A 25,796-nucleotide genomic window follows, 5' to 3' on the forward strand; every position below is an offset into this window, starting at 1 on the left:
GCTAAGGGGTGATTCCTATTTGATAATCGTAGTGGTCAACATCTGAACTGAGCCAATGGCCTCTCCTAGAAGCGTTTTCTAAAAGGCTCCAAATGCATTTCTAAGCGCAAAGCTGGGGACGCTTCTCATAAAGATGTATCCGGCGATAACTATTATGTCTATTTTTTTACAGTAATTCTAAAATGGGCTGCTATTGGCGCAAAATCAGTAAGAGCACAGCGCAAAACAATGTCTCCACTAGCGCAAAGTATTAGGAAAAAAATCCTGTAAATATTTGACATGATAATACTAGTGAATGCGCATTGACGTTGGTGAGTCGATACAGTGCAATGCTGCTGGGAGCAGACTCTTTCTAATGTTTTGACTTTTGTGCCCACATAAACCCGTTGCAGCTTGCTTTCGAGGCGCAATGCCGTGGTATCGAGATTTAAACCGGCTTTGGAATCAGTATGGCCTTGAGCGGAGAGCTGAAGGTGCTGTCATCTACTGATATATGTTATCTGACGTCGTAGCAGTTCCTTGCAAATGGTATTTTATCTATCAAGTGCTTCTCCTGGGCATGCATTTTGGTTGTCCAATGGCTAATTCTCTAAAGTCGCTATGTTCTTTTTTTTTGTCATCTTCTTGTGTACAATCGTCTTAACACCATTTCTTGTTTCTCTTCAAAGGTGATATGTTTATTAGCTTAGTTTACTGCAAAAAACATAAGTGATACCTAGTACATGGTTTTGCTCCGGATTAACTTCCCGGTGCAAGTACCAGGCATGTCTATGCAGGAACAGGCAGCAAAGTGCCTTGGCTTTCCTTGCTTTCTCCAATCAACTTCTCTTGCACTCGGGCGTGTGTGGCTTTTTGGTTCATGCCTGGATTCCCTTTTTTGTAAAAAGAGGGTAAATAAAAGATTTGCGGGTGGCAAAGTCAGTTGATCCTTCCTTTCTACTCAGAGTCTATATTAGACCTATCAACATGAGGTGAGTGTTCGTTCAAACAGGGCTACTCGGGGTAAGGAGAGAGAGGGAGATTTGAAGACCGTTTGGAAACGAGCGGGATGATTCGTCATTGTTCAGGGATGTGCAGCAGAACAGGGTCGCTAACAGAATTTGTGCATCTATTACAGTGAACCTTTGCAAGAAGTTAACGACCACGAGATCGAGGTTTGTGTCGTCTAAAGAACCAATGAAAAGGGGCTCAAAACTAAAACTTGTTGCTATTATAGTCCAACTGGGAGGAAGTTGTCGACAACTTTGACAACATGAACCTCAAGACCGAACTTCTCCGTGGTGTCTATGCCTACGGGTAGGTAGCAAAAAAGAAAAAAAGTAGGGCAAAAGATTTGTAGTAGATCTGATGGATACGCATAGTTTTGAGCGTCCTTCCGCTATTCAGCAGCGTGCCATCATGCCCGTCATCAAGGGCCACGATGTCATTGCCCAGGCCCAGTCTGGTACCGGCAAGACCGCTACCTTCTCGATCTCTATCTTGCAGTCGATCGACACCAACATCAAGGAGACTCAGGCTTTAATCCTTGCTCCTACCCGTGAGTTGGCCCTTCAAATCCAAAAGGTCGTCCTTGCTCTCGGTGACTTTATGGGCATTGAGTGCCATGCCTGCATTGGTGGTACTAACGTCCGTGAGGATATCGCCAAACTCCAATCCGGTTGCCACGTTGTCGTTGGTACTCCCGGTCGTGTCTTTGACATGATCCACAACCGTCGTGCTTTCAAAACCGACGCTGTCAAGTTATTCGTTCTCGATGAAGCCGATGAAATGCTGTCCCGTGGTTTCAAGGAGCAGATCTATGATGTCTTCCAGCTCCTCCCCGGCAGTACCCAGGTTGTCTTGCTTTCCGCCACCATGCCCTCTGATGTGCTCGAGGTCACCACCAAATTCATGCGCAACCCCGTCCGTATTTTGGTCAAGCGTGATGAATTGACCCTTGAAGGTATTAAGCAGTTCTACATTGCAGTCGACAAGGAAGAGTGGAAGCTCGATACCCTCTGCGATTTGTACGAAACTGTGACCATCACCCAGGCTGTCATCTTCTGCAACACCCGCAGAAAGGTCGACTGGCTCACCGACAAGCTTCACGCTCGTGAATTCACTGTCTCTGCCATGCACGGTGACATGGACCAAGCTCAGCGTGATGTTATCATGAAGGAATTCCGCTCCGGCTCTTCTCGTGTCCTCATTACCACCGACTTGTTGGCTCGTGGTATCGATGTCCAGCAAGTCTCCCTCGTCATCAACTACGATCTTCCCTCCAACCGCGAAAACTACATTCACAGAATTGGTCGTGGTGGTCGTTTCGGTCGTAAGGGTGTTGCTATCAACTTTGTCACCAACGAAGATGTCCGCATGATGAGAGTAAGTTCTTTTTTAATATACTTGTTATACGCCCGTTGGATCGTAAAATATTTACATTTGTTGCTTCTTTTAGGACATTGAACAATTCTACAACACTCAAATTGAGGAGATGCCCATGAACGTTGCTGACCTTATCTAGATTCTCTCTAATGCATTTCCCCCCATCCATTCGTCACAAGATGTAAAAAGAAAAACGTGTCTTCTAAAAAATATAAGATTTTTGGGGCTGTCGCTCTCGATACATTTAATGAATCTTTTCACTTGTTTTCGTCTAAGCATTCCACTTTATCTGTTAGTGCTGTTGACTTGTTTCTGGTTTTGAGTCTTGAATCGGTGATTGACCTAAGTTCACAAGTAAATCCTCATGCTGCTGCTGCTGCTGTCGTTGAGCATGCATGCTAACTCACCTGATGCGCCTGTCGATCCACCTGCGCTGGATGGCGGGCCTTGCCGCGAAGGTAAATGCGATTGCTGTGGATATGGGTGTTGCGCGGCAAACTGCTGAAGCTGCAATTGATACTGCTGCATTTGCTCCGGTGTTAACTAGTCAACAATGGACAGGTTAATCAATCCCATGCACTAATCTTATAGTCGCTACAATGCTTATGTACCTGCGATAATTGTGGGTAGTATGCGGCAGGATCAATTTGCTGTAAACGCCGATAGCGTGAATTTAGATCATGTACATATGCCTCAATCATATCTGCTTTTCATACCTGAGCAGATGCATACTGTGGTACATTGCTTTGCTGATAATAATTCGTGTATGCGCTTTGATCGTAAACTGTTGAACTTGACTGCTCCGAGGAGATGGTCAATGATTTTCTTTACATCAAACATCGTGTCGTGTTATCTACCTTTGCTGCTTCTTCGCGAGGGACGATGTCGATCAAAAAATCACACATATCCGTCTTTGAAATGGCAGTTGCAATATCTGATCGCTGCAGTGTACGACGTTTGTTTTCCTCAGCGTGTACCCTTTTCGTTTTTTTCCAGATTTAGAACAAAGAGATCAAGCGTTGATGGCAAACCGCTTAATTACCAGGCTCGCTTTGTCAACTCGGTGATGAAAATCTCGCATCCTTTTGCAAAAAGAATAGGTGCTTCGGCGCTTATCATCTAGTGATTATTGTGTGTAAGAACAGATAAAAAAGGAGGGTGCGCGCGCGAGTCGCGAGTGTGTGGTACAAGAATATATATACCTTGACGTCCTGGTCTGTCTTCATGACCTTTTTGATCCGTGCAAGTGGTAAAGGATGATTCTTAAAGTCTGACTCGAATGCCTCGGCTGCTGCCAGTTGCTCCTGCCAGAATTTGCCCAGATCGAAGACCGGGTGTGCACCAGGCGCAGTGCCGGCACTGGCAGCAACTGCAGCGGCCATGGCTGCGGCGGATGGTCCTTGCTGTTGGTGGTGGTGGCCAGCGTGGTGCAGTAAACTGGATGCTTCTGTTGAGGTCTGTTGCGGGGTGGCTGCGGCTGCGGCTGCGGCTGCGTACTTGGTTGGATCGCCGTGTGGATTACTGGAAGGTTGCTGCGACATTATGTTGCAAGAGACAAACACGACAGGCGGCGCGTGCGCGGGGTGGTGGTGGATAAAGAAGAAACAGCAGGCCCCGAAATCATGCGGCGAAAATCTTTTTTCCCTCCCCCATGATCGACGACAACGACGAGCCGCTGCTTGATATACAAGAGATCAGGCTTCCTGAAGGTTTCACTTCTGCATGCGACTACGTCTCAGCCCTTGTAGCCTTCCTCAGACAGTACCGATGGCTGTCAGAGCTGCACGTCGTTGACTTTTTCACTCATCGGCACTGGGATCTACTAGATCCTGAATGGCGAGAATCGCTGTTGCCAGAATCCGTTGTAAACGACAGTGATACATACTTTGACGAGTGGCTGGACGAATTATTGGCCTTGTGTGATTTCGATTGCTCTGTGGTAATAAGAGAAATATTGATTTGTTGCCCATTATTGGTTTTGACCCTTGAATTTTGTTTGCAGAAATCCAGCTGGCCGGAATCACTGCAAAGTTATGTGCGCAAAGCACACGAATTGGCATTACCTCGATATTTTACCAAAGAACAAGGTGTGTGATAGATATATGATTTGAATATGGCTGTGAGAAATAATTATGCAGTTTGAGCCTAAACATTCTCCTCCTCCTGCGATTGTCCAACCCCAACAGCACAAATCACAGTTGATATTAAGCGTTTCGATAACGGTTTACTGTGTGGCATGACTGGAAAGAAAATCCACGAAGTAGAGTTGATGAGCGCGCTTATACACCGAATAGCTACGCAAAACAAGACATCTCACGTACTAGACCTGGGATCTGGGCAGGGATATCTCTCACGTGCATTGGCATATCATCATCAACTGCACGTACTCGCCGTGGACATGTCTGATATTCAAACGAAGGGTGCGATGCGACTTGACAAGCAAGCCTTGAAGCGACGAGAAGATGTGGAGAGTCTAGCAACACTGAATCACGTCACTGAAACTGTTACTTTCGAGAATATGACGGGTATACTGGATCGATGGAGCAATGCGCCTAGCACAGATTGGCTTATTTGCGGATTACATGCATGCGGTGATCTGTCGACATTCATAATGAGACTTTTCGCCACAAATCCTCGAATCACATCGATAGTCAACGTCGGATGCTGCTATCACTATTTGACAGAAGATGGAGATAATCCAGGCTTTCCGCTTTCCGACACAGTCAAAAGCATGGAATACTCGCTCGGCACCACGGCGAGAGTACTTGCATGTCATTCTCCGTGGCAATGGAAACATCAACGAAAAGAGAGCATCAAGTCGTTTGAACAGCATTTTTATCGCGCCTTGTTGCAGGTAAATTCCTTTGCTTTATTTTGATTTTAAGGGTAGTAAAAATAACAAGTCTTTGCTTTAGCAAATGATGGTCGATAAAGGTTTAGCTTCGGCGACGTCTGCACCTGTGTTAGCGCATCGAATTAACAAGAAGAAAGATTTCGTTGGTTATACCCAAGAAGCGCTCAAGAAGTTTGGTGTGTCACCTGAAGCATTACCATCAGAGATGACCCGAGAGTACCACACAAGATACAAGGCCATTGGAGCTGACAAACGGATCGCTGTACTGTGGGCATTGAGAGCATTGTTAGCGCCGGTGTTGGAAAGCTTAATTCTCGTTGATCGCTGGTTGTATCTCAAGCAGGCAACTAGCAACCGTCCAGGCGCTGGTGTTTGGATGTATCCATTATTTAATCCAAGGAATTCCCCACGGAATGTTGTATTTGTAGCAAAGAAATGATAACATAATCAAATGGGGCTGAGGGCCCCCACCTGGCGTACTAAATGTACAGATACGGATACTTCCGCAATGTTCTACGATTGTTTGCACTCATGCAACCCCGTTTCCATTGGCTCAGTGCTGTTAAGGTCTTGATAGTCATACAAGCAAACCATGGTATGACCATGGTAAGCTCTCAGGACCCCAAAATAGCTAGTAGATGCGTAAGCGTTCCCAATAGCCATCCTGGATGGCGACATGCCCATGGCGTGATATTGACGAGATAATTAACGGGCCGTTTGGGATCATTGAAAACATATAAAAGCTTTCCTCCAAAAACCAAAGGGTGTTATCTACTTTCCACACAACTTAACAAAAATGACAGTAAGCGAACGTATCTACATCATCGGAGGCACCGGCAACGTAGGCAAACCCGTCGTCGAGGGCTTGCTGAAGGCCAAGGTCCCTGTAACGGTTTTGACAAGAACTCCAGACAAGACTCTTCAACTGTATTCAAGCTTACAGCAAGATGATCTATTAAAAGCAGTGCAAGGCGGTCACTCAGACTTCACCGCTTTCAAAGAATCAATTCCTGGCCACACGCGACTTTTCTTGCTGACTCCGTATTTCGGCCCATTCGATGGCAGGAAGCTCAAGACCGGATATGCCAAGATCGCCTACGCTGCTGGAGTGAAGCAAATCGTTGATATATCAGCAACTGCAGCTGGATTCGGCTGGCGTGCCTCATTCTTGGCAGATCTCTGCCGACAAATCGAAGAAGCTATCCTTGCTATCCCCAATCGCGGCGCATACGTGGCTCTCCGTCCAACTCGTTTCATGAGCAACAATGTCATGTACAACAAGCACGGTATTGTCAAAGCCAATGCCATTTTTGAGCCAATCGGTCCCGATGAATTGGAAGAATGGGTTTCGCCCAACGATATTAGTGTTGTCGCAACCGTTATCTTTCAGGAACCCATCGAGAAGCACGCCGACCCAGTCTACAAAGTTGGTCAGCGACTACACCACACCAAAGCAGCGTGCTGCTTATTTCTCCGCAGCGCTCGGCCGCGAGATCGCTTTCAAGCAGGTTCCCCACATTGAAAAGTACAAGATTCTCGCCCAGTTCATTCCACATCTCTTTGCATACGAGCTGGCAGCCGGCTACAGAAAGATAAATATCGATCCTGGCGTCCTGTCCATCTTGCTTGGTAGACAGCCAGAAACTTTGGAGCAATGGATCCATGCCAACAAAGATGCATTTTTGTAACTAATTTATCTGCATGAATGAAATGAAATTTGGCATAGTTAGCTGAAAAATAAAACATGGTACATTGATTGTAAGATGATCGTTCTGAATACAAACGAAAGGAAGAAAACATGCAGCGACATGATGATAGAATTCGAAGGGTATATAACAAATTCGAGTGTGATTTACTTTGACAAGAGATAAGAGATCCAGCCGCGCAGACCTTTGGCTCCTGGCTGCTTCTTTGTACTTGATATCTCTGCGCTGGACGACTCTGGAACAGCAGGCTGCTCTGTGGTGTGTCTGTCTCGTTCCTGTTTTGCTGCTTTAGACATGCGCTTCATTCTAACTTTGCGTTCGTAGGCGCGAACGCGTTCAGCCAGAGATCGTCCGTGGTGTTTTCTTGTCACTTGGTCCAACAATGTTATCCGCCGCATAATATTCCTTTTGGACCAACGCTGCGAGACGCGCGGGCTTCCTTCCTCTCTGTACAGTGACTCGAATCGATAAAAACGTTTGCAAGTCTCCTCAAAATTGCCGTGCTGTTCTTGGAAGTATCGGTCGAGTTTCAGCCATGTGTCCCTAGTCCAGGGTTGCTCTTCTGTGGTTTGTTGTTGTCCGTTGCTGTCAACAAAGTTGTCGTCTTCTTCTTCTTCGTCATCGTCGTCTTCAAGATCTAATGCACTTTTTGCTCGTCTTCCCAGCGCAGCAGCAGCAGCAGCACGCGTGTATGGTTTTGTAGTAGCTGCAGGCTTGTCGGAAACAGCAGACAGCGAGCGCTTTAGCTCGGTGCTGCGAAGACGCCGCGAGCGTCCTGGTGTTTGTGCGCCTCGCAACGACCTAGATGGCGAAAATGGAGTGCGCATGCGATGAACAGGATCGGTTTTGCGTTCCAAAAGCTCTGATGCATAAGCTGGTGGACGATCGTACTCGGTGTCAGAGTTCATGATTGTAGGATTTGGGTTCAATATTGCTTGATTTGGGTAATGCTTCCTGCAACTCTTTTGAAAGAAGGAAAAATTCCAGGGCCGTCGCCGCCGCTGCTGCTGCCAGAAGTCTATCACTATCTTTTTTTCCGCCCACTTCAGATTTATTAACCAATTTGCATTGTACTCTATTTTATCATCGTGCCATCCATTGAGCTCAAACCTTTCAAGAGAACTAATTAATGAAATTCAATGAAGAATTGCAAAAATCAAATTCATTAAAACTAATTTCAATGTATAACGCTTTCAGTCAAATCAGCATACATTTTCTCCACCAAGCAAAGTGTCCTGGCAGCATATATTTATGGAGCCTACGTCAATGCATTAATCCGTTACAGTATTACTTTAAGAAAGCTTACCGCGTTCATTTGGAAAATGCAACAAACAGTACATACTAAAAGACGTCAATATCACTTCACGGTAGATATTTCCTTGGTTCAGGACAAAATAGCTATAGTTTTTCAGTGCGCGAGGTGATCGAATTTGGTGCGCGTTGTAGCTCCTCAGGGGCAGGTCTACGGATGTCGCTTTATCGAGCTGGTTAACATGTCCATTTCGGAAAATGTCAGTTTACCCTTCACGCATTTCAGATCTCTTTACATTCTTTCAATAGGGTTTATTTTATTACTGTGCCTCGTTATATTTTTGCGCACTTCATTGTCTCCATTGTTACCAAAGTTACTGAGAGAGAAGAAACGGTTATCCCATTAACTGCTGGTTTTTGGAGGATACGAAATGCTCTCATTTTGCTACTTTCTTCTCCCATTTCTTATTCTAGCCAATCACATCACAGCTGAAAATACCACAAGTAACAAAATATCCAAAAGCGCTTTTTAAAGTGGAACGGAGCAGAAATTTTTTTTGCCCTTTGTGCTGGGAGCTCCCGCGACCTTCCCCGCTGACGCGCCCCACTGGGCATCGGCAGGGGACTTAAAAGTGTACCCGTAGTGAGCACCTCCCATTGTCTGATCCTTCGGTGGAGTCCGATACCAGCTCGACGTCGAAGCCTAGGGGGAGGTAGGCATTGGTGGGTGGGGACTGGCGGTGCCGCCTCCTCGCGGTGGTCCCTGGATATATCGTTGGCAGTTGCTGACGTGAACTAAACGGCACCAATTTTTTTTTAAAAAAAAAACAAATGAAAAATGAAAACACAACTCATGTAAGCATCGGTTACTTGTTGCTTTTTCATTACCTTTTTATCGTGTGTGTGTTTAAAGTGAACATTCGTATGGCCACATCTGAAGCTCTGGAATGTTTGTTCGTTTGATTGCCTCAGAGATTGCTTCCCTCACTTCGGCGTGATCAGTGATCATGAAGCGATAAACACCTTTGCAATAGACCGTATGCGTTTGTTGTGTCCAGTGTTGTCTGTCGAGAAGAAGCAGCTGCGAGGATCAGTTACGCGTCTAGTCCTCTTTGCTTCTTCTATCGCTCTGAAAGGTCTAGGCCGATCTTGCCCGCCTGCGTCGGCTATGACATGATTATGACAAACGCATTTAAAAGGTTGGCCTCGACAAGTTTACGGACGCGTATTCCCAACTATGGCTGCTCCAGTTTGCGTTTAGGAGCGGCCCATGCGCAACACTGTGAAGAACCTCCTTGGTTCTTTTAGCCACATTGTTCTAGGTCAAGCGTATAAATGATATCGATGCCTTGTAAGATAATGATGCCTCCTTTTGATCGTATTTCCAAATTAACGTATGCTATTGGTTCTCAAAGTAATAACGGACTGCACTGCATAGGCCTACCAGTGGGTAATCACGCTGGGCTCAAGATTTCACGAAATATGCTGGAAGGCTGATCGAAGAGGTTGCTGCCGACGCGCAGCAGCAGCAGGGCATTTACAGGAAGTACTACTAGCAATCGTGCAATCAACAAGAACCATCGACTGATGGCAGAGAAACCATAAGGACTCCCAGAATATGAAAGTTTTTTATCTACGAAGCGATGTCTGCGTAGTACTCAACTCTGCAACTTTTTATATTGACATCGCGTTCCTTTTTTTTCTCTCGCATCCTGAACGTATAAAAATAGATAGTGGCCGATCCATCTTGACGAAAAGAAGACACAAGATGGGATCCAGTTCGACACTGTCAAAAGGCTTGGCTAGTTGGAAATTTGGACGGGTCCATCCATTTTTGGCTGGTGTCCCCCATTTCCGTTATCTGTGTTTCATGCTTTACGCTTTGTTGATAGCTCGGGGTAAACCAAGGATCCCGCTGTCATGTTCAGTTTTTACAATGCGTTTGATCCAAACAGCAACTCATGACACCGCAGCATCGCTTCCTACTCTGCGAGCGTACCAAAAGGAATGTATCGACAAGTGCCTCAATGAACTAGCTCTCGGAACCAAGCGACAGATCGTGTCCCTGCCTGTCGGTGCGTGGTCAAGAACAACGGGAACCGTGTATGGAACTATATCTCACAATCACAATTGAATGTTCTCTCTATTTTAGGCAGCGGCAAAACTGTGAGTGGGGGATAAGCGACTCAGTTTGGCGCAATGCGGCGGGGGGACTGACAGATAGAACAATGAAATTTCGTAGGTTGTGATGGCAAATTTATTAAAGAAAATCCCGGATCCGACATCTACTGCTAGAAAGACGTTGATTCTCGCTCATCGCACTGAGCTGCTAGAACAAGCCTGTAATCAGATCAAGCGCTTCCATCCAGATTGGGTAAGCTCAGGCCTGTATATCATCCTTGTTACTGGTGCCTGACCAACTGTCTTTTTCTAGAATGTTGTCATTGATCAAGGCAAGCGGAAACCGGATATCGAGAGCGCAGATGTGGTCATTGCGTCGGTGCAGACACTAGCACGGACAGGCTCGGAGCGACTAGCGAGATACGATCCTAAACTGTTCAAAACGATCATGATTGACGAGGTGCGCGCGCGGCACGTAAAAAGGATTGTAAAGCATATGCTAAGTTCCTTTACAGGTCCATCACGCGGCTGCAAAGACATACGTGCGAGTCTTGGATCATTTCCAGTCGCTATCAAAAGAGTCTCACGTTTTCGTTTGGGGTTGTTCGGCAACCGTACGTCGCCACGACGGTGTTGGTTTGGAAGGGATCTTTGATGAGATTGTCTATCACAAAGATCTCTTGCAAATGATCGAAGAAAAATGGCAAGTAAATAGATAATCAGCAATTATCCATCCATCTAACCATAAGCTCACACCCAGGCTATGTCCAGTTAAAGTCACAACGATCGGAACAAGCGTTGATTTGAGTAAAGTGAGCATACGAAACGACGACTTTTCCACATCGCAACTTGCCACTGCCGTGAATACAAGCTTTCGAAACGATGTTATATTTCACAGCTGGCAACAGTTGGCAGCCAATGAACGAAAATCAACGCTTGTTTTCGCTGTTGACATGGCGCACACCGTTGCACTCTGCAACCATTTTCGCTCCAACGGCGTAGAAGCCGAGTTTATCACCAGCAGGACGCCCGCTGCGACGAGGCAGGAGACGCTGGATAAGTTCAAACGAGGCGAGATACCAGTCATGGTCAATTGCGGTAAGAAGGTTGCAGTAAAACGAGGGCGAAAAAGAAAATTCACAATGTATATCATTATTAAGGCATCTTGACCGAAGGCACAGATATACCCCGAGTCGATTGTATACTAATGGCTCGACCCACTCGGTCAGCCGTGCTCTTCCAACAAATGTTTGGACGTGGCATGCGGCTGCACCCTGACAAGCAAGACTGCTTGGTCATTGACTTTGTAGATAATTTCGACCGGACCGGGAAAGAGGGTCTGGTCACATTCCCTACATTAATGGGCTTGGATTACCGACACATGGTTAAGGGCAAGTCTTTGAGAAAAAAGAAAGGAGTGCTTTTACGTATCTAACATCCTAATAGATACCAGCTTACTGGAGCTAGAAAAGCTTGCGGAAGGGGAGGAACAAGCGAAACAACAGAAGAGTCGACTAGTCTATAAGGAGAATGAAGACGAAGTGTCATCGCTAAATATACCGAACAAGGACTCGATTGTCGTCACAATTACAGAATATGATGATCTGGGAAATGTCAACATCGAAACATCCGGGTCTCCTGAACTACGCAGGATATCCAGAAACTGTTGGGTCAGCGTCGGCGATGATTTATGTGCGCTGCAAGTGCTTCGTCTTGGAACGTTGGTTGTAAGGAGAAACGGCGATGGCAAGTATACAAAAAAGAGAGAGAGGAAAAAATATACACACATAGGCGTTGCTGTTGTTATTGTTGTCTCACCATGGTATTTTTTACCATATTTTGTTTTTTTTTCTGCAGTATACTGGACGGGTACCTTCCAGCCTATCGTGTTTGACGGCAAGAAACGGCAGTATTTACGACCGCAAACATTGCCGATGGTTGCTGATACACGCTTGCAAGCGATTCGCGCGGCCGACACTTGGATCCAGCAGTACCTGACTGAAAGGGGCCAGGGAGCCCTGCTTCGCTTACTGTCACCTTCTGCTAAATTTCGCAGCGACCCAGCGAGCGAATCGCAAATGCAAGTCCTCCAACAAAGGTACAAGATCAAAACCAACAAAGAGTTAACAAAGGGGCAAGCGATGGATCTGTTGGTGCGGCTCCAGTACGGACAAAGCAGAGTGTGGCGGCAACAGATTAAACAGCAGTTGGAGGCACAGTCCAAGGCGCAAACTAAACGTGAGCGTGCCGTGTTACTGAGAGCGGCTAGGTAGAAAAGAATGGGTTCTTGTTGTTGTAGAACAAAAAAGGGAAGAAGGGGATCAATTACAAAGACATGACATGGATAATGTAGACCAAGAGCGTTGAGCGTTGGATCCACGTTGACAGTGGTAATTTCTCGAGTGAAGTGTGAGCCAGCCGGCGGCCTCCGCGATGCATAAATGTTGAGAACATGTCGTATACAAGAAGAGTGGCGAATAACATAAGTCGGAATAGATTGGATTGGCTTAGAACGAGCTGCGGTGGTTGATGTGCTGGGTATTGTTTTATAGTGTGGTTATGAGGATAGCGGGAAAAGATTCCTAGAGAGCGTAGAGACGATATAGCATAGCTAAAGAATTCCTTAATATGTGTTGATGAGATATGTGTGGTATGGAAGTGATGATGGTGATGATAATAATGGTGGTGGTGATGGTGTTGAACGAAATGTTGATGATGATATTGTTGTTGTTTTTCCGTTGTTCGTTTTTTGTCGATTATGTGCATTGTATTTAGATACAGTCTGTTTTGGATGAATGTTTTGAGGTTCGCTTGATCGACGTCGATTCATTATAAATCTAGTTGTTAATTCGGGCATAGATGTGGAGCGGTGGACTGACATCCACGTTGGATCGCTCAGTGAGACTCGAGAGCGTAGGCTGGCTTGTGCTTGCTCGATGAGTTGCTCCAATGAATTGTTGATGCGGTTGAGGTCGATGGAAGATGATGGTGATGATGAGGGTTCAAATGCTGCTATCCTTTCCAAAGAAGACTCCAATCTGTATCATCAAGGAGTTGATGAGTGAGGGAGTTGATTGAATGCAGGGTCTATGGAATGATGAAGGCGTACCTGGATAATCGAGCCTTGGTTTCATACATCATTGCCTGTGTATCCTGGAGAGCATCTCGCATCTGTTTCATTGTTTCATCGAGACTCGTCATCTGCAAAAAAAAAAGATTTACAATTCGTACGATTATACAACTCATCTAAACAATATTTGATGCTTACACGATGCAGCCACGGGTCGTCTGGAATCGTGGTGACATGCTTTTGGTTGTCATTATTGTTCACGACATAATCGTATGGCGGCGGCGGAGGCGACGAGACTCCAGGCGAATTGGGTTTCGTCGTCCTATCGACCCGGGTGGTGGTTTGTATATTACATGAAAGGGCCATGTGCTGCCCAGTATGCAAAAGGGTAGGAGGAAGAGAAAGAGCAAGCAACAGACAAGAAAAGCTTGGCTGGCTGGTAAAAGAAGCCTGTTGTGCAATGTAATATAAAAAGGGGAAAAAAGGGTACGGGTACTCGAGAGAAGAAACCAGCAAGTTGGGTGGAGCCTCGCCAGAAAATTATCGCTTTAATTGCCTATGAAGGATTCGGAGATTCTTCGCGCTTGTACCTGAATTCTTTCTTTTTTCGGCGCGGCGATGTGAGAATTGTCAGTGCGGAACCATGTGAACACTTTGCATTTTGACTCGAAACAATTGCGCTGACAAAAGGTACTACACAGCACACCCATAAATATGATTAGCCTAAATAAGGGTTTTTCCATGGATAAACGCCCATCTAATATATCCTTGCCGTATTGTTTTGTTTAACCTTTGAGACTCACTGTTGACTATGGAGCCCATATATAAATTCATTGGGAATATTCTACTTCTTCTGTGATGTTACTGCAACTGCTGCCCATATTTTCTCTTTGCGATACAAACAATCTTGGTGACCTAGGATCTACGTACAGCCACCTACTTGACTCGTGGTTACATTTTCCCCAACATCAACCTATTTAGCTGGCATGTGCGCAGCGTTGCACGAAATCCTTCTCTACAGTTGTCAAAAGAACATTACTTGAGTCCATGTGAGACGTTAGTAATCGTCGCCAAACTAATATATTACGCTGTAAAAATAAACCGATTTCGGAACGCTTACAAAAGAATGTATATTTCGTACGTGGAATCTAGCCTTGTTCTTGACAACGACAAAGTAGCAGGAGACGTTGTGGCGGTATGGAGTTGCGCCGGTGCACGAGTAGGCCACGGTCAGAGCCCTTTATTTTCGGTCGTTTTTCGTAGCACGGTCGCATTTTCCAACAGCTCTGAATGGAAAAATAAAATGTAGAGAATTGTATATTATTGGTCAACACTCTTGGTTCTGTTTACTCTAAAGTCTATTATATGAACGTAAATGCCATCAAAGGAATGGAATTATCAACGAGTGATACAAGCCACGTTGCCAAGATGTCGGCATTAATGGAGTGGCTCTCTTGACAGGTTGCAAAATCGACATTTCTGGATACTGTCCAGGTCATTGGCAAATAACAATTGGTATCTAAAAGCTCGTTGCTGCCTGACGAGGGTTCCCAATCGCAACGGAATCATCATGGTCAGCAGTCTGGAACAAACGAGCCACGGCTCTGGGAATGCAACTCCTGAATTTACCGAGCTGATGAAGTTGATCGTGAACAAGGTTTGCAGCCATGCAAGATAGTGCTAGGCGTTAGTGTTTGAAGACTTAAAGATGGTCTATTTAGGGTGCAAAAATCCAAAGAATAGATCTCGCAAGATACCACAATCGTGTATGCACCGTGTGCCACGCTATTGGACATGAACTGAGCAACTGTAAGCTGGTAAGTTTATTTGGTTCTAGGCTGGAGAAAATTGAAAAGCATTACTTATCTTTTTCTTTTTAAAAAGTGCCCAATCTGTGAAAATACACGGCATACTGGTAAAAATGTGCCAAAGGCTGGGGAACATTGGTGTACCTTATTCTGGAAATGTGAACGGTGCCAAGGTCTAGGTCACAGGACAGCGGTAGGACTTTTTGTGTGAACAGCACAGGATAGCCTAGACTGACTGTGCACTGTCTATGTTTATCAGGACTGTAAAAATCCATCGCTGAATTCACCGTGTTTACGGTGCGGAAACCAAGGACACATAGCAGACGTAAGAGACGGGGGGACTGGCAAAAAAAAAAAATAGAACGATGGTTACTAAAGCAGGCTTTTCCATACAGGATTGCCCATTCTTGTTCCACGCGTACGAGTACAAAGAAACGAATGCTGTTCAGGCAACGGCAGCGTGCTACAATTGCGGTAGATCGGGGCATTACGGTGATGTAAGATAAAAAAGGGGAAGACGACTTGAGAGGACTTGCTCACAAACCCAATTTTTATAGGAATGCCCGAATTATCGAAATAGGATAAGATCACTGTCAATGTTTAGCAAATACAGTCTTGAGAATGCAGGCCGACGCATCGTCAACCGCGTACAGACTGTCGTGCACCAGGAAAACAAATTAACGGTAGTCGGCCAGAGTGAACGTAAACGACAACGAGCAAAAGTTCGTAACAGGAAGAAGAAGGACAGGAACAAAAATAAATTAGATATACCAGACGAAGACGACAACTCAATAGAAAAAGGCAAGAATTATTTGATGTATGAACGGAATTCGGGAAAACTACGTTACAGAAGGAAAAAGCAGACGAGCAAGCGAAGACGACAGCGTGCACCTAGCAGAAAGGGATCTAAACCTGCCAATAGCTCTAGTTCATGATTTAGTTCAAATATTACCTGTCACCTTTTCTCCTAATTGTATCCAGCAACAACACTCACCGTCTCCCTATCTTGCCCTTTGTATAAAGATTTTCTGAAGCATATATATTTCCATAGAATGTTAATTAACAATGCTTATAGTTGAGTTACGCATGGCGAATCTGCATTGCAGGAGCAAAAAGAAGAAGCTCGCTATAAAGTCTAATCAAATGATCCTTGCATACTCTTTTTTTCCAAGGCTGCATAATGTCTAAACATGTATCCAGGCACAGCTGTTTGCAAAACCTTGAGTCTGCAGATTATGGTACTCAGTAGTACTAGATTGCATATAAGTGACTTTTGGAAACCTCCCGAACGCCACACATCACTCCTCGCTCGACAGGCGCAGCTGAGGTGCACTGTATGAGCATATATTAACTCCCTGAGAATAAGGTTTAGATGGTATTCATAGCTGCAAGAGCGAATCATAGAAAGCAATTGTCCCTCATGAGGACGCGTCAAATGCAAGCCGTATTGTCACTGTGATTTCACCCATATCGCAAGCAGACCTTAATATCAGTTGTTGTAACACGATCCTATATTAGTCATTTAATTGCTAAACTTTGCGACTCAAACGCGTCAGATCCAATATGTAGCGACGAGGCCAATAACTGGATACTTATACCTCCTTTATAGTTACGACAATTCATTTCATAGCGAGGGATATCCATCAGAAATTGAGGTATCAAGTAAGTAGACCCATTATGCGACGTGTTGGTCATCTAGAAACAGACATATGCCCGCTGCGCGTCAAAGTGGCGTAGTTATTGGCTATATTCCGAAATAACTTATTTCGCGTATGTGCTTCATCCCCGCTCTTGTATCGTATCGTGCTTGTTACAAGAATGCTACGCCTGCATGTGGTGACAAGTCGTTCCCGGCGGGATGAGTGTGAAAACGTGTTTCTGCACGACGTTACACAACGGCCATGTGTTGCAGTGCACGGCCATGATGAGCTAAGAAGAGCATTCCGGCCCTTCTGCAGCTACAGAGCGCGCCCTCGACTGAGAAGGCAATGAAGTATATAACATCTGTTTTCTTGCGAAGGAAAACGGGGGGAACGCGAGTTGTCGTTTCTATTACGACAATTATGTCAAGACGACTGGTACAGCAGCTTTGTGAAGCAAGTTGTCTTGGCAGCAGCAAGTAAACAAAAGGATGACAAAATGACAAAGCTGCTCTTGTTGGTCAAGAGTGCGTTTACGTGGGCTTTTAGCACCGGGATTTACATGGAAAAAGGGAGTAGCAAAGTATGCACTGTTTTCAGTAAGGATTTACTTGACAAATTCTGTCTTGCGTCAATGTTTGATGAAAAAGGGCCGGCAGTAAAAATTAAAAAGAGCCGTGTTTCCGAGGGCCCGTTTTTTTCCCTTTTCACCTTGCTACAAACTCCTCCTTCGCATCGTTTACCCCTCTTTCTCCTGGAGCCTTTGTCTACACTTGAATAACCACCCCCACCCCTTGGTTAAAGTCCCAAGCAGACGAACACAAGCAGTGCTAGAGGGTCGGCGGCAGCTGCACCTCACGTTACCTACCTACCTTTTCCTCTCCTTCTCACATTTTCTGCCCTTTTCTTTCCCGATCGGCGCACACACACACACACGAATCTATCCTCGCCATGCAAGATTCGTCGGCAGCATCGTACCCGATCCGCAATCCGGCAGCGGGAGATCACCAATCAGCAGCCGCATACACGCCTTGCTACGACCGCCTGGACCCGGTATTCCAGGCAATTCGACAGCAGGTAACAATGCAATCATGCGATTTACTGCTGCGGAGTTGACAATCAACTGACAGCGCACAAATAGCTTCATCAATGGGGTGATCAAGCAAAGTGGAAAATAGAGCTCGTGTTGTTAACTCCTCAAGGCGAGTCGTCGCCACTGGTAAGTAATACACTTAAAATATATTGTGTTCTGTCCTTGTGCAAGCGCGGGGAGGGGGGCGGCTGGGGTATAACGGGCGTTGTTCGGAAAGGGGCGGAGTTGGATGGACAGAGAACAAGCAGCTTATTCGTGTGCCTGAACTTGCAGCAGTATTCCCTGGACGAATCAGCTCCGCTGCAACAATCTGCCATAACCGCGCGGCGGCGGCAGCAGCAGCAACATCGACCAACAGCCTGGCAGCAGGTATGTTTAGCGTGTACACGTGGGAGGAGACTGACACGCTAACCCGTTATCGATTTTATTTAGATATCAGCGACAACGACCAGCCGTGAACAATCGACGCGAGAACTCGAACAGAAGGTAACTAAAATCACTCGGCAGTTTCCAAGCAAATCTGGTTCTGATTGATATATTTCGATCAGCTCAAGGATACCTTGAAAAAACAAAAACAGCTCGAGAGCCTAGTCAAGACACAATACGAACGGTTGCGCAAGTTGCAAATTCAGCCACCACCACGGAACGTGAATGAAACGATCGATGCGATGCAAAAATTGCATATTGCGATGGTAACAAAAAGTGTTTCTTTTGGTATGATCTGCTTTCTTCTCACAATACCCTAGGAACAAGAACAAAGAGAAAAACATTCCGTGGAGACCAAACTGTTGCGAAAAGAAATACATGCGCTTTCACGAAAGTTGAAGCGTATGCAGATTACGCTTCAGCGTATTGAAAATATACGGAACAGCCCGGATGTAAGGATAGATTCATTAACATATCAGGTAATCTTTAAACTGATCGAATTAATTCTCTAGACAGAGCGGCTTAGTCGCGAAGAATTACTGGAAGAGCGAGTTATTCTTATCCGTAGACTACGTCTAGCACAGTTGCGTCTAGCAGCGCGCGATGCGGAGCTGACGTATCTACACGATGTCTTGTGGGTGTATGATCAGCAAAGCAACGGTACTCCGAAAAGGAAAGCAGTCGACGTGGAAGCCAGCCAAGACGACGATCACTCCACTAATGGTTCGATCGAGTCTCCAGATTCGCACGAAATATCAAAGCTCGAGAGCTTGGGCATCATCGCAGATCAAATGCTTAGTGACCCCAAATTTCGGCTGGAGACACTGTCGCCACCTAACAAGCGTATCAAACGCACGCAATATACGGATAACCTAGCGATCTACAACAAGGATGATCAACCTCTGCAGCACAAGATATTTAGCAAAGCTTCAAGTACCGATCCGCTATCCATCCAGCCAAAAGCAAGTGAATCCCCATCCATAGCTGCATTGCTCGATGCACCCATCGAGCCATACAAACACAAGTCAGCCTTCCATAGTTACATACAAGAGCCATATCAACCATCCAATTCTTCCTCCTCCACGACGCTTTCTACAGGTGCATCAGCATTCTATTCAACTGGCAAAACGGATGACTTCCCAACCACGCTCATGTCTCCAGTTCCATCATCTTTCAACACAAGACCATGGTCCATCGGCATGCAAAAACAACAGCAGCAACAACCACCACAACATGGGAATACCTATTCAATCTAACATCACCATTATTAGACATCACCCCATTTGCAAATAGTCGTTAGCACAGCATCCTCCTCTTCTCCACTTTACTTTATCTCCCGCACTTCCTTCATCACATTGCAAGAGTAAAGCATTCCTTCGCTTCATTTATAATCATTACTATTTAGAATCCCATTTTGCTAACTCTCGTGCGGGCAACTAGACCTCCAGCAACCAGTGAAACGCCTACCCAGTGCAACCAGATCAGATGCTCGGACCAAAGGTTATTGTACGTGTAGTCTGCGCGAACGCCCAGCTGCGCTGTCAGCCAGACAAGGCCGAGTAGAACATAGCCGAATCGTCGGTGGTACTTCCACAATCTTTTAGCATTTGCTACGCTGCCAAACACAAGCGTCGGTGTGTAAGCGATGGTGACTCCAAAGGCGATTTGGACCCATAGCAGCGAAAACACCAAAACGCCGAGCTGGCCGTGTGCTCTGCAGTAAAATGATGTATTAGTAAAAAGAAAATATTACTCGCAGTCATCATTGGTATACTTGCGATGTAAAGTGGGGCTTGTGTGACAAGACCTTGTTGTAGAAAATGGCAGTGAATCCGAAAAGCGCGCCTGTGTAACCTATGCCCTGAATGACAGCATGGATTTTCAATCCTTGTTTCTTTTGTTCCTGAGTTTCTGTCGGTTGCAACCTGGAGACGCCTTAATTCCAATGTAAGCAAGGATCAATTCAAGATATACACACGCACATATGTACCTACCTTCCGTGGCAGCAACCGTGAATATCGTCATGAACAATGGATGATAAGAAAAGACTGACAGCGGGATGCGTACAAGCACAGATGCAACCAGGCCTGCAAAGATCAACACGCCTGCGGTAACGGACCAGCCTGCGATCCTATCTTTTGATGAGATTTTCTTTTCTTCATTGGTGTGAGGCAGCAGCGCCGTGTTCTCTTGGGGCGACGACGATAAGGACATGTTTTGAGAAGAGTGAGGGGGGGGGAGGTAGTAAGGACAAAGGAAAAAAAATAGAGAGAGAACAGAGATGAAAAAGATGGAGGAAAAAAGGCGTCATCGCTCCTCCGCGCTAACCGAAAAAATTCCACTGCTGCTGGCTTTTCCTCCCCGAGTACATCTTTGCAACAGTGCCTTGTTGCTTATCAAAAGCCATTTTCCCTCTAATCGTCACTACTACATAACTACAGTGGAAGGGAAAAAATCAACTACACTGCCACTGTCATTTTCAGAATTGTAGTTCCTAGGTACATCAGCTGCTCTTTGATCCACACCAAGTCAAGACTGTTTCGATTTAATTCTTTGCGAAATATTCCAAAGTGGGAATAAAGCTAGACATTTTCCTCTGCTCTTGATATCAATCTATCAATTTTTTTTTGTTACTTATGGGATTAGCATTATTTTGTTCGAGATCCCCGAGAATCAAAAAACTCGAGTAGTGCTGAGTGCGGAGTGCTGGCTACACACAAGCTTTCGCTTTGTTGAGCAGCAGTGAAAGCTGCCCCCCTCCCTACTAGGTTACCAACGTGATCGTCCTTGTTCCTATTCTCTGGCGCGCCTTCATGGCAACATTCGCATCCTTCTTTGGGTGGCGCAAATCATCCAAGGAAATCCAGAATACCTTTGTGCTGTCCTGGAACAAACACTACTTTGACATCTCCTTTAAAGACCGCGGACTCGATGGTGCGACTCTTGCAGATCTAAAGCAAAGATGCAAGGAACTCACAGGTGTGCCGATTGCTACCATGAAATTGACAATCTCGGGAGGTACGGGGCGCATTATTTTCACGTAGATAAAAAAGAATATCTGGTGTTGTTGACAAGACTTTTCCAGCGAATCTGAAGGATGATACAGCAACCCTGAACAGCTGTGGAATCAGGCCCGGCTCAGTCGTCGTTATGGCTGGAGAAAAAGCCAATGTAAGGAGCTTTTGATATTCCATTGGTGTGAGGATGTCTTTGCTGACTCGTCCTCCTAGCAAAAACAGGTGCAACAAACAGCATCAGGCAACCCGGAGGAGTATGGATTGATGCTCCGGATAGAAAAGATCATGGACCCTGTTGTCTCGATTATGGACAAGGACATTGCCGCCTTTGAAGACATGGCGAACCAGATGGATCAGAAAACAGCTGATGATGCATTTGTCAAGACAGCGCAGGATAAAGGAATATACCTCTCTGAAAAGTTGATGCAGGCACTCATCACGCTGGACGGTGTAGAGTGTTCACTAGAATTCGAAACTGCTAGACAAAAACGTAAAGCTAGCGTGCGCCAATTGCAAGGCTATTTAGATCGTGTAGATAAATCAAGAGCAAAAATAAAACAAGCCCTCACTGCATAGATAGCACATCAATTCTTTCGATATGGCAAGTAGAGAAATGTTGCTTTCATTTTCACTTGAATGTATGCGGCGGGGGAAGGATCATCAATGCTATTTACACAAGGGTCAAGTTTATCGCCGGCTGTAGCCGCCTCGGAAACGTGGACCTCTCGTTCCGACATCTGCAATGTTGATAACACCACTTGAACTCGGTTGTGGAAGGCATTGCTGCTGCTGTCCACGAGGAAAGTTTAAGCTTTCGGCACGTTGACTAGCATTAGAAACATTGACTGTTCCACTTCTTGATGGTTTTGGTATCGCCTTCCAATTGTTCTTGCCAGTTACCTCTGAGGTAGAAGAAGGTTGCCGGTAGGACGATGAAGAAGTACTGTGGTTGTTTCTGGAAGAGCTGGAGGATGATGATCGATTCAACGACCATTGAATATTCGTAGGTCCTCGGCGAGGCTCTTTTTGGTATGGGGAGGAGGAGGACCTTGAGCTGGTATTTCTCGATGAAGAGGTATCTTTGAAATATCGGCCCTTTGGACGGAAGCTGTGCCTGCTAAACACAGTCATTACATCATTCTTTTTGCTGTAATAAAATCCACGCGAAGTGCATTCCTAAAGAAACCGTCAGAAATGGATCACAATCTCACAAAAATATATAGTTTAGTCCATACATCTCCATAATGATCGCTGTAACCGCAGTTGTAGCATGCGCGTTGCAGTGGGTTCATAATGGGTTGTCCATGATTTTCGTTATATAGATAGGCATGGAATATTGCAGGGCAGAACTACGTACTTCGGTTAATCCAGATACAAACTGATATGAGCACACAATACTCACATTTTCGGCGTGTGACGGTTCGTTGCACTTTGGGCATGGTGTATGAATTCGAGGATTCGTGCAGTCCTAACCAAAAAGGCGCATCAAAACTTAGCATTTAATCAACCAAACGGTCATTCAGAAAAGCATTACCATGGCAACGTGACCTCGTTCTTTGCACCGGGTGCAGGCAACATCCAATCCGCAATCGATGTATCTACCGTGACGAGACAAACAAGTTGGACACTATCAAAAAGAATATTAATCTCTAACGACCACTTCCACGAATTAAATGATGAACGTACTATGCTGCAGGATCCAGCAGAATGGCCAACTTTCGAGCACAACTGGCATACTGGTCCTCTGTAGTTGAGTAATCTTTTTGCTCCAAGTTCCTCGCCCTAATTTCTACGGTTACACATTGCTGTCATTCAAGCTGAATACCTAGAATTTTACCTTTCGTTCTATCAGCTCACAGAGAGCATCCTCCTCACTCGATATCTCTTCATCATCGTCCATTGAATCGCTCTCTTTGTATTCTGTGTTGGCATCAATGCTACTCTCGTCGCTCTCATCGTCTTCGTCGCTGGAGTCGTCCTTTCGTTCATTTTTATCGTTCCCAATTCGATAATAAACAGAGCTCAACAGACGTTCCTCAGTCTCGCTATCAAGCTCCCCTCTAGCATACGTTGATCGATCAGTTAAGATCGTTAACTCAACGTCGCCCAACAGCGGCCAGGGTTGACTTACTCAGACTCTGCACTGTGTATCCCTTCCTTTTCTTCGTATTGCCGTAAAAGTTCCAAATCTTCCTCGTCTTCTTCGAGCATTGCAGTTGGGCGAGAGAAAAAGAAGAGCGCGGCGCAAGCCAAATTTGGGGGGGGGGGATTGTGCTCTCTCCTGCAAGAGCAGCAGCAGCCGCAGTTCTCTCCCGCCCTTCAAGCCACAAACATCTGAGAGAGAGAGTTCAACGTTTGCCCAATTCGCACCCGCCCTATATTTTTTCGTCTTTTCGCTCTTCGCACGCGACAGAATGTACCAAGACACTTTTGAGGAAGACGATTTGGTCGCAGAGGTTGAGCTCGTTGCTCAAGCCCGTTATTCCACCGCTGACGATCTCGACGATGGTTTTGATGCTGAGGGTACGGTGCATACGTCAGTTTAAACTGAGAATACCTTCTAAGTCGTTTGCCCTTTGCAGGAGTGTTGGCGCAGCAACAGAGTACTATCCAAATACCCGACGGCGTACGCAACTTTATCCTCTACTTTTACCGGAATTACCTCGAAAACAATGTTTATGAACTCCACAACGTGTACGACAGCTCCTTCAACAAGTTGACCGACAAATACTACACAAAGCAACCGTGGCCCGAGGCAGAAGTCATTGCTCCTCTTGTAAACGATGGTAGCGATCGAAATTTATAAGTTATACACACTGTAGACCTGGAAACTGATTTGCACTTTGTTAGATCAAGTTTTCTTGACTCTTTACCGTGAATTATATTACCGTCACATCTACGGACGATTGACTCCTACTCTGGAACATCGCTTCCGATCTTATGAAAACTACTGTGATCTTTTCAACTACATCCTAAGTAAGCATAATTGGCGTTTAAGACAGTCTATGTAGCTAACAAGCATTGTCCAGATTCTGACGGACCTGTCAACCTCGAATTGCCCAACCAATGGCTTTGGGATATCATCGATGAATTTATTTATCAATTCCAATCTTTCAGCAACTACCGCGATCGCTTAAAGAACAAGTCAGACGAAGAGACTGCGCTTTTGCGCGAGAATCCGCAGATTTGGAGCTGCTACAGCGTTTTGAACGTCCTTTATTCGTTCATCCAAAAGTCACGCATCAACGAACAATTGCTTGTCAGCAAGAACGGAGGAGATATGATGGAGGCTGCTGGTGAATTCGGCACTCGACCTTTGTACAAGACTCTCGGCTACTTTTCAATAATCGGTCTTTTGCGTGTGCACTGTCTCTTGGGCGACTATGTATTGGCTCTGAAGATGATGGACAACATTGTGCTTAACAAGAAGGCCATGTTTGCACGTGTGACAGCATGCCATGTTACGACCTACTACTACGTTGGCTTCGCATACATGATGATGCGACGATACGCTGATGCCATCAAAGCCTTTTCAACAATCCTCTCGTTCATTCAGCGAACAAAACAGTACCACTCTCGTTCTTATCAATTTGATCAGGTAAAATTTTTAAAAAGGAGAAATCTTACAAGTCAAGCTACTTACATGTCTCCGTATAAAGATCGCAAAGAAGGGTGATCAAATGTACGCCTTGCTGGCCATGTGCATTGCCCTGTGCCCCACCCGTCTTGATGAAAACATCCACTCACAGCTCCGTGAAAAATATGGCGAGCAGATTTCCAAAATGCAAAAGGGGTAATAATTGTTGCGATCGTTTTGCTATCTGTAAACCGTGCAATACTGATAATCTTTCTTATATACAGCGAAGAAGGTCTTCCCGTATTCGAAGAGCTTTTCCAGTATGCATGCCCCAAGTTCATTGCAGCTAGCGGCCGTGAAAACGCCCCTGCCAACATGCCCCGAGTGGTGAGTACTCTGGGCGGAAAGAAAAAGAGGGAAAGAAAGAAGCTTTTTATTGATTGAAAAAAATGCGGTTTTGTAAATAGGATGCACACGGCAACCATCTCAAGATCTTCATGTCGGATATCCGTAACCAAATTATGCTCCCCACATTGCGCTCATTCATGAAGTTATACACGTCTATGGGTATCGATAAGCTCGCCAAATTCTTGGAAATGGATGCAGAGGAGCTCAAGATGCAGTTGTTGGTATTCAAGCAAAAGTCTCGCCAATGGAAGTGGGTTAGCGGCGATCTCCTCGAGGGCGAATACTTGCCCACCTCCGATCTTGATTTCTGCCTGAAGCAAGATGTAGTACACATTGCAGAGAGCAAAGTTGGTCGACGCTACGCCGACTGGTTCCTGCGTAACATCAACCGGTGCGAGGATATTGTTGTTCAGTTAGAACAAAAGGCCTAAGAACTTGTTGATATGAAATAAAAAAGCGTT

General features: G+C 45.5%; 14 protein-coding genes across 14 annotated transcripts; 9 read left to right on the top strand and 5 right to left on the bottom strand.

Annotated features, from left to right (window-relative positions):
* Window positions 1–966: 966 nt before the first annotated feature.
* VTP01DRAFT_9030 (uncharacterized protein) lies at window positions 967–2,503 on the top strand (the record flags this gene model as incomplete). The annotated part of the gene is made up of 5 exons (XM_069388218.1): window positions 967–971; window positions 1,118–1,154; window positions 1,217–1,296; window positions 1,362–2,364; window positions 2,438–2,503. 5 exons carry the CDS (start codon window positions 967–969, stop codon window positions 2,501–2,503), a joined length of 1,191 nt encoding a protein of 396 aa, XP_069240536.1.
* A 153-nt stretch (window positions 2,504–2,656) lies between these two features.
* Window positions 2,657–3,905, bottom strand: VTP01DRAFT_9031 (uncharacterized protein; the record flags this gene model as incomplete). The annotated part of the gene is made up of 7 exons (XM_069388219.1): window positions 2,657–2,706; window positions 2,772–2,907; window positions 2,976–3,014; window positions 3,081–3,161; window positions 3,222–3,342; window positions 3,407–3,483; window positions 3,567–3,905. The coding sequence occupies 7 exons, from the start codon at window positions 3,903–3,905 to the stop codon at window positions 2,657–2,659; spliced, it is 843 nt and encodes a 280-aa protein (XP_069240537.1).
* A 110-nt stretch (window positions 3,906–4,015) lies between these two features.
* On the top strand, window positions 4,016–5,657 carry VTP01DRAFT_9032 (uncharacterized protein; the record flags this gene model as incomplete). The annotated part of the gene is made up of 4 exons (XM_069388220.1): window positions 4,016–4,303; window positions 4,367–4,451; window positions 4,551–5,218; window positions 5,280–5,657. The coding sequence occupies 4 exons, from the start codon at window positions 4,016–4,018 to the stop codon at window positions 5,655–5,657; spliced, it is 1,419 nt and encodes a 472-aa protein (XP_069240538.1).
* A 357-nt stretch (window positions 5,658–6,014) lies between these two features.
* VTP01DRAFT_9033 (uncharacterized protein) lies at window positions 6,015–6,906 on the top strand (the record flags this gene model as incomplete). Its single annotated transcript, XM_069388221.1, has 2 exons — window positions 6,015–6,648; window positions 6,698–6,906. 2 exons carry the CDS (start codon window positions 6,015–6,017, stop codon window positions 6,904–6,906), a joined length of 843 nt encoding a protein of 280 aa, XP_069240539.1.
* A 164-nt stretch (window positions 6,907–7,070) lies between these two features.
* Window positions 7,071–7,832, bottom strand: VTP01DRAFT_9034 (uncharacterized protein; the record flags this gene model as incomplete). Its single annotated transcript, XM_069388222.1, has 1 exon — window positions 7,071–7,832. One exon carries the CDS (start codon window positions 7,830–7,832, stop codon window positions 7,071–7,073), a length of 762 nt encoding a protein of 253 aa, XP_069240540.1.
* Window positions 7,833–9,099: 1,267 nt separating this feature from the next.
* VTP01DRAFT_9035 (uncharacterized protein) lies at window positions 9,100–9,672 on the top strand (the record flags this gene model as incomplete). Its single annotated transcript, XM_069388223.1, has 5 exons — window positions 9,100–9,124; window positions 9,210–9,311; window positions 9,375–9,430; window positions 9,498–9,526; window positions 9,591–9,672. The coding sequence occupies 5 exons, from the start codon at window positions 9,100–9,102 to the stop codon at window positions 9,670–9,672; spliced, it is 294 nt and encodes a 97-aa protein (XP_069240541.1).
* A 271-nt stretch (window positions 9,673–9,943) lies between these two features.
* VTP01DRAFT_9036 (uncharacterized protein) lies at window positions 9,944–12,569 on the top strand (the record flags this gene model as incomplete). The annotated part of the gene is made up of 10 exons (XM_069388224.1): window positions 9,944–10,073; window positions 10,131–10,250; window positions 10,328–10,341; window positions 10,418–10,549; window positions 10,610–10,756; window positions 10,812–10,999; window positions 11,057–11,394; window positions 11,457–11,687; window positions 11,743–12,042; window positions 12,154–12,569. 10 exons carry the CDS (start codon window positions 9,944–9,946, stop codon window positions 12,567–12,569), a joined length of 2,016 nt encoding a protein of 671 aa, XP_069240542.1.
* Window positions 12,570–12,919: 350 nt separating this feature from the next.
* VTP01DRAFT_9037 (uncharacterized protein) lies at window positions 12,920–13,732 on the bottom strand (the record flags this gene model as incomplete). Its single annotated transcript, XM_069388225.1, has 3 exons — window positions 12,920–13,334; window positions 13,406–13,497; window positions 13,565–13,732. 3 exons carry the CDS (start codon window positions 13,730–13,732, stop codon window positions 12,920–12,922), a joined length of 675 nt encoding a protein of 224 aa, XP_069240543.1.
* A 1,204-nt stretch (window positions 13,733–14,936) lies between these two features.
* VTP01DRAFT_9038 (uncharacterized protein) lies at window positions 14,937–16,109 on the top strand (the record flags this gene model as incomplete). Its single annotated transcript, XM_069388226.1, has 6 exons — window positions 14,937–15,023; window positions 15,088–15,183; window positions 15,251–15,367; window positions 15,434–15,499; window positions 15,570–15,671; window positions 15,732–16,109. The coding sequence occupies 6 exons, from the start codon at window positions 14,937–14,939 to the stop codon at window positions 16,107–16,109; spliced, it is 846 nt and encodes a 281-aa protein (XP_069240544.1).
* A 1,656-nt stretch (window positions 16,110–17,765) lies between these two features.
* Window positions 17,766–19,589, top strand: VTP01DRAFT_9039 (uncharacterized protein; the record flags this gene model as incomplete). Its single annotated transcript, XM_069388227.1, has 7 exons — window positions 17,766–17,891; window positions 17,956–18,033; window positions 18,181–18,276; window positions 18,340–18,393; window positions 18,456–18,599; window positions 18,654–18,785; window positions 18,846–19,589. The coding sequence occupies 7 exons, from the start codon at window positions 17,766–17,768 to the stop codon at window positions 19,587–19,589; spliced, it is 1,374 nt and encodes a 457-aa protein (XP_069240545.1).
* A 145-nt stretch (window positions 19,590–19,734) lies between these two features.
* VTP01DRAFT_9040 (uncharacterized protein) lies at window positions 19,735–20,547 on the bottom strand (the record flags this gene model as incomplete). Its single annotated transcript, XM_069388229.1, has 3 exons — window positions 19,735–20,047; window positions 20,112–20,268; window positions 20,328–20,547. The coding sequence occupies 3 exons, from the start codon at window positions 20,545–20,547 to the stop codon at window positions 19,735–19,737; spliced, it is 690 nt and encodes a 229-aa protein (XP_069240546.1).
* A 599-nt stretch (window positions 20,548–21,146) lies between these two features.
* Window positions 21,147–21,926, top strand: VTP01DRAFT_9041 (uncharacterized protein; the record flags this gene model as incomplete). Its single annotated transcript, XM_069388230.1, has 3 exons — window positions 21,147–21,351; window positions 21,419–21,504; window positions 21,564–21,926. 3 exons carry the CDS (start codon window positions 21,147–21,149, stop codon window positions 21,924–21,926), a joined length of 654 nt encoding a protein of 217 aa, XP_069240547.1.
* A 111-nt stretch (window positions 21,927–22,037) lies between these two features.
* VTP01DRAFT_9042 (uncharacterized protein) lies at window positions 22,038–23,561 on the bottom strand (the record flags this gene model as incomplete). The annotated part of the gene is made up of 7 exons (XM_069388231.1): window positions 22,038–22,526; window positions 22,586–22,699; window positions 22,753–22,818; window positions 22,885–22,977; window positions 23,037–23,132; window positions 23,188–23,410; window positions 23,482–23,561. The coding sequence occupies 7 exons, from the start codon at window positions 23,559–23,561 to the stop codon at window positions 22,038–22,040; spliced, it is 1,161 nt and encodes a 386-aa protein (XP_069240548.1).
* A 203-nt stretch (window positions 23,562–23,764) lies between these two features.
* VTP01DRAFT_9043 (uncharacterized protein) lies at window positions 23,765–25,766 on the top strand (the record flags this gene model as incomplete). Its single annotated transcript, XM_069388232.1, has 7 exons — window positions 23,765–23,873; window positions 23,933–24,136; window positions 24,201–24,326; window positions 24,380–24,948; window positions 25,010–25,143; window positions 25,212–25,314; window positions 25,395–25,766. The coding sequence occupies 7 exons, from the start codon at window positions 23,765–23,767 to the stop codon at window positions 25,764–25,766; spliced, it is 1,617 nt and encodes a 538-aa protein (XP_069240549.1).
* Window positions 25,767–25,796: the final 30 nt, after the last annotated feature.

Source organism: Rhizomucor pusillus, assembly GCF_041956525.1.
Source record: "Rhizomucor pusillus strain CBS 183.67 unplaced genomic scaffold VTP01scaffold_6, whole genome shotgun sequence".
NCBI classification, from domain to species: domain Eukaryota; kingdom Fungi; phylum Mucoromycota; class Mucoromycetes; order Mucorales; family Lichtheimiaceae; genus Rhizomucor; species Rhizomucor pusillus.